The sequence below is a fragment of the Corapipo altera genome, unplaced genomic scaffold, assembly GCF_003945725.1.
Source record: "Corapipo altera isolate COAL_440 unplaced genomic scaffold, ASM394572v1 60630, whole genome shotgun sequence".
Taxonomy (NCBI): domain Eukaryota; kingdom Metazoa; phylum Chordata; class Aves; order Passeriformes; family Pipridae; genus Corapipo; species Corapipo altera.
In genome coordinates, this window is record NW_020885082.1 from 125,262 (window position 1) to 131,426 (window position 6,165).

General features: G+C 39.6%; 1 protein-coding gene across 1 annotated transcript; it reads right to left on the reverse strand.

The window, feature by feature from the left end:
• Nucleotides 1-3,779: 3,779 nt before the first annotated feature.
• LOC113960112 (UNC119-binding protein C5orf30 homolog) lies at nucleotides 3,780-5,283 on the reverse strand. The gene is given in 3 exon segments (XM_027669493.1): nucleotides 3,780-3,809; nucleotides 3,811-4,422; nucleotides 5,131-5,283. Coding segments are annotated over 3 exon segments (795 nt in total).
• Between the last annotated feature and the right edge of the window lie 882 nt (nucleotides 5,284-6,165).

Consider the following 6,165-nt stretch of genomic DNA (forward strand, 5'->3'; position numbering starts at 1 on the left):
TGAACTGCCAATCTGCCTGGCCTTAGTTCCCAGCAGGTACCAGCCATTTGCAGTCTTGTTTCAGTGGGACCAGACTGAAAAAGACCCACTACTGGTTCTAGAATGGCTCTTTCTGCCCCACACACCACCTAAAACTGTATGGACGATTAATGAAATGTTTGCTAAGTTTGTCATTAAAGGCAGAGGATGACTACAGGAACTGGACGGAAGGGATCCAGCGATCATCTCCATTCCAACCACGAAGGACAATTTAGATTGGTTGCTGGCTGAGGACGCCGAGTTCCAAGCTGCCTTGGCAGGTTTTGATGGTGACATTTCAGTCAATCTCCCTAAGCACAGACTTTGGGTAGAAATCAATAATTTACCTTTAAGAACCACGACTAGATGTAAAAGTCAGTAAAAGGCCTCACAGTCTTTACAGATGCATCTGGGAAAACACAAAAGGCTGCAGTGACTTGGGTAAATCCTGATACAGGAAAATGGGAACGAGAAATACAGACCATGAACCAATGCTCTGTGCAGGTTCTGGAACTGGCCGCCATTCGTATTGCCTTGGGAAAGTTTTCTGAACAACCAGTTAATATTGTCACTGATTCTTGTTATGCTGCAGGGTTAGTCTCACGTCTGGAATGTTCGTTTCTCCGAGATGTTTCTAATCCTCATTTGTTGTTTGAAATGCGTTCTATTTGGTTTCTTGTCAATCATAGAAGGTTTGATTTTTACATAATGCACACCAGATCTCACACTGACATGCCAGGGCCAATAGCTGAAGGGAACGGGGAAGCTGACAAAGCAGCTATGTTTAACACAGTACCCAGGGTCCTAGAACAAGTAAAATTGTCCCATTCATTTTTTCACCAGAATGCACGCTCTCTAAAGAGACAATTCAAAATAACAATTAATCAGGCTCAAGACATCATATTGACTTGTCCAGATTGCCAAAAAATCACCCCATGCCTACCGGACAAGCAATTGTAGAAAGGGCACATCGCACACTGAAAGAAATGTTAGCAAAACAAAGAGGGGGGAAGAAGCTGTATAGTCCGCAAGAACGTTTGTGGAAAGCCACATATGTTATCAATTTTTTAAATTGTGACAGTGCTGAAAGAAGTAGGTATAAGAAGCAGCACAAATCTCAGGTGTTTGCCTCTCCCAGGCCACTAGTCATAGTAAAAGATTTGATTTCGGGACAATGGACAGGACCTTTAGATCTTATGACTTGGGGGAGAGGTTACGCTTGTGTGGCAACAGGAAAAGAACTGAAGTGGATTCCCTCCAGGTGTGTAAAGCCCTATTTAGGTACACAATCACAGCTACAAGAACCAGATAGTGCAGGAGTTTAAACAGAGTTATGTTCCAAGTTTATACTAATGAATGACCAGTGTGGTAACAAGCAATCTACAAAATATCGGTGTGTACATGTGTGTGCGTGAATGATGGCCGTCAATGAATGAGATGAGTGAATGAATAAAAGAATTGTGTGACTGGACAAATATAAAAACACAGAACACCTCACAAAACCACATTTCCTCCACCACAAGGTCACTTTAAAAGAATTGAGTTTTTGCTATGCTTATCCTGTTTCTTAAATAAAGTTTGAAATCCCCACTTATTTAAATACCCTCAGGTTAATAAAGGTTATAGTTTTATTCACAGTTGGGCTAAGGTCCTAAGTTAATAAAGTAATTCTCCAAGTTGCACTACCCTATAGGAATATAAGAAAAGTTTAAAAAGGTTTACAATAGAGTTAAGAAACTGAGTAAGCAATGTGCTGGGTCATTGCGAAGCTTGGTAGTTTACAATGTTCTGATTGCTTGCACTGTTGTTTGCACTGTTTTTTGCACTGTTTTCATGACAGGGTATATGTGGGAGGCATGTCTAAAGGCACGAGGAGTGTGCCGGGGCATTGTGGTCCAAGAGAGCATGCGCCGTCATTGATAACTCTATTGGCTAAAGAAGTCACATGGTATGTAAGGATAAAGGAGCGCAGATTTTGAAATAAAGTCTCTTTGTTCACACCACCACGAGGAGTATACTTCTTCCTTGTTATACAAGGACTGCGTCAAGCTACATAACTGCAAGTATAAAAGTTAAGCAATGTTATCAGGTGCAATCCCTTTCACAAGCAAGCTACTAGACAGACAAAATACTAACAAATTTTTCATATTTTAACTTGGCAAGACAACCACCAGTCTCTATGATGTAGCTATACAATTACTGCACAGGAGCAAAGTAATAACATGCACAAAATGGACAATTAGTTGTCTGATTTCCTGAAACAACAGAACAACCCTGTCTAAATATTTTACAGAAGTATAAGATTCCTGTTTTCAAGTTTTAGTGATTCCTGGTATAAAGTTGTATTTTTAAATGTCCTCATTCTTCTACACAGCAAGAGACCACAAAAATAGGTATTGATATCACTCTTTTTATTTTTCAGTCAGAAATACATTTTCATAGGGCATTTCAATAAATAGCGGTGTTTATTTCTTAGACAAAACCTTTATCTTTTTGGCATGACCATATTCTCTTTTTCAAACTAAAGACTACACAGGAAAAGTTTATTAAAGAGATCACTATTCAATACATTAAATTTACAGAGGTGCAACTAACTCTTTAAAATACACATCAGTTGTAAATATTTTAATAAGCCAGAAAACATTAACCAAACCAGTAAAATAGTCTACTGGGGTCCTCTTCACTGCCTTCAGTTACAATAGTACAGTAAGTGGCAGAACAAGAAGAACTCTTCATTTTCCACAGTACATGCACTGACTAGTGCTTACTACTCATCCTGAAGAAACAAAAAACTCCTAAATTGTACTAGAAACAACCAATCAAATATGTTTCAAAACATCTTAATTTTAACTTCTAAATATGTAAACCAAAGTGAAGTTGCACACTGCTTCAGTAATAGACTGTACCTGAAAATGTCTAAAAATGTTTAATTTTTAAACATAAGTTACTAACATGTTTTAAATATATCTAAGAATACAGCTGTCAAAACTGCATTGGATGTCATATTTGGACAAAAAAATTCTTATGCAACAAATTAAACCAGTGTATTCAATCTACTAATATTCCAAATACTTATCCCAAACTCGTTTTATGAAAAAGAGGAGGCAAAACAATTACTTCCATACAGGAACAAAAAAAAATTTAATAGGTTTGAAGTAACAAATGAACAAAGGTTTATTTTATGAGTGAATTTCCTTGTCACCACCAATGCAGACCTAGTTTCCAAATGTTTGAATAGGATCTTTTAAAATAACAGGTGATTTAATTTAGCCAAACTCACATTAATTCCCATGATGTAAAAACTCATACATACATTTTATTGTAGAATACATTAAGAAACAAAAAGATAACTTGAGTACTAGTCCAAGAGGAATTTCTAACATCAAGCCAAAATTAGCAACAACCAAGCAGACCATCAATTTTTCAGTATTAAATTACCATAAATACTAGATAACTGTTAAAAAAAAAAAAACCAAACCCAAATCCAGAAAACAAAAGCCTTTTCTTTGTTAAAAGATGTTCAAAGAAATATCCACCAGCTACAGCCAAATTTGTATTAGAAGCTGCTTGCTCTGGAAAGATTTTTTTCCTCCATTTGTAACACAATGCATTGTCAAAATCCTATTCAAATAAATTACTTTCTAATAACATTTAGGTTATACCACCTACAATGTGGACAGTCATGTACGGTATGACAGTATATTTTTGCAGCAGAGAAAAATCCAGAAACTGGTTCTAAATTCTAGATTATGCTTCATAGTTCATGTATTGTTTCCTGCAAACATACGGTCGGTCCCCTCTAAGGGTAAGGTGTTGGAGCTGGTATTGTAACATGTCTGTGTCAGCAGGTTCCTCAATGTTCATTTTGTCTAAATTGAGGTAGTCCAGGGATTTAGAATGAGCCTTTTTGCCTTTTAAAAGGCAAAGAGGCAGGGGACCATGAAGTGCCTTGTAAGGTTCATATGGTAAAGCCTTAGTGCATTTATCCCCCGAGTTGAGCATCCATCTCCTCCTCCTCCCCTTTACTGCTGGGATCTCATATGGCTGATAGCATCTACTTCTAGTTTTGTATAAACGTGAGGAGTATGCAAGTCCTAAACCGAGCTGTTTAGAGTGCAAGTTAGGTTCAGATTTCCCTTTATTATCTTCATTTCCTGTATACTTTTGAGTTAATTTTAGCAGTTCCTCTCCAGTCGTGAAGCCAACCAGGTAGTTAGAATCCATCCGAAGGATCTGATAGCCTGAAATTGTCTGTCGCATTGGTGAGCAGGGGGTGCTGGAACATCGTGGTTTCTCTGCTTCTGTTTTGCCTGCAGAACTGACCTCTGCAAGAGGTACAGGGAGGGTAGATAGGGTAGTTCTGGACTTTCCATTTATGTCCATTTTAAGCAATGTGCTATTCTCCTAAAAACAAAACAGAGATGGATCAAAATAGAGTCCTTAACCACTAAAGGAGTTGAGAGAGAATCTCAGAAATTAAACTTATTATCACCCAGAAACCATAATCAGTACTTCTCTATTCTGTCTTGCACTCTACAGTGTCTCATAACAAAACCATCAGATGTCTGCCTTTTAAAATTATTTTGGGTCCCTCTTTAATAACAAATACTATAAATATACTTGATATTCTTAAATATGCCAAAAACATATTCTTGAGTAGCACCGTACAAAAAAATTAGGTACCTTTCCACTTTATTTTTTAATCCCTTTAGTCTATTTGATCCTTTATAACCCCTTTTCTTTGAGGCCATCTACATTCATTAGCATATCCATAGTAACTGTTGCTGTACTCAACTGCATATTTTCTCCAAAGTTTCCCTGGGGTGGGTTGCCCTTGGTTGACTGCCAGGTGCCCACCAAGCTGCTCTATCACTCCACCTCCTCAACCAGAAAGGGGGAGAAAATACAAGAAAAGTCTTGTGGATCATAAGAACAGGGGAGATCAGTCAGGAATTACTGTCACAGGCAAAACAGACTCAACTTGGGGAAATTAAATTAATTTATTGCCAACCAAATCAGAGTAGGATAATGAGAAATAAGAACAAATCTAAAAACTCCTTCCCCCCACCCCTTTCCTCTTCTCAGGTTCAACTTCACCCCCAAATTATCTACCTCCTCCCTCCCAAAGGGCATAGGGTGATGGGGAATAGAGGTTGCGGTCAGTTCATAACGCATTGCCTCTGCTGTTACTTCCTCCTCATGCTCTTCCCCTGCTCCAGTGGGGAGCACCACCCACAGGATACAGTTCTTCACATTCTCCAACATGGGTCCTCCACAGGACCACAGCTCCTGCCAGCAAACCTGTTCGAGTGTGGGCTCCTCTCCAGGGGCCTGTTCCATCATGGGCTCTCCATGGGCTGCAAATTCCTTTAGGGCACATCCACCTGCTCTGGCAAGGGGTAATCCATGTGCTGCAGGGTGGTTATCTGTTCCACCATGGACATCCATGGGTTGCAAAAACACTGCAACCTGATTTTGAGAATGACTGCTGTGTGAGAGAATGCATGTAGCTTGTTCAGATGATTGACAGTCATATGAAAGACTGTTGGTTGACAGGGCAGAGTTTGCATGTGGTCAATGGCCCAGACATGCTTGGATTAAATATCTATCACCGCTAATATGTACTTAACACCATCATTGTTTTTGGAAAACTGTTGCATAGCTACCAAGTCTGCTTGCCATTGTGCATCCACCTCTGCCACAATCATCTTTCTTTTTTTTTAAGTGCTTTCTTGTCTCCTAGTAGAAGCTGCAAGTGTCCTGGTTTGCAAGCCAGGTTGCCACTTGGTTTCTGTTCAGATCAGCCATTTGCCTTTTAGCAGCTTCAAAAAGGGGATTTGTACCCCCAAAGCTTCATAGAATCATAGAATCTCCTGAGTTGGAAGGGACCCACAAGGATCATCAAAGTCCAACTCCTGGTCCTGCACAGGACACCTCAAGAGTCACACCATGGGTCTGAGAGCGTTGTCCAAACACTTCTTGAGCTCCACTAGGTTTGGTGCTGTGACCACTTCTCTGAGGGAGCCTGTTCCAGTGCCCAACCAACCTCTGGATGAAGAACCTTTCCTAATATCCAACCTAAACCTCCCCTGACACAGCTTCATGCCATTCCCTCAGGTCCTGTCACTGGTCACCAGAGAGAATAGT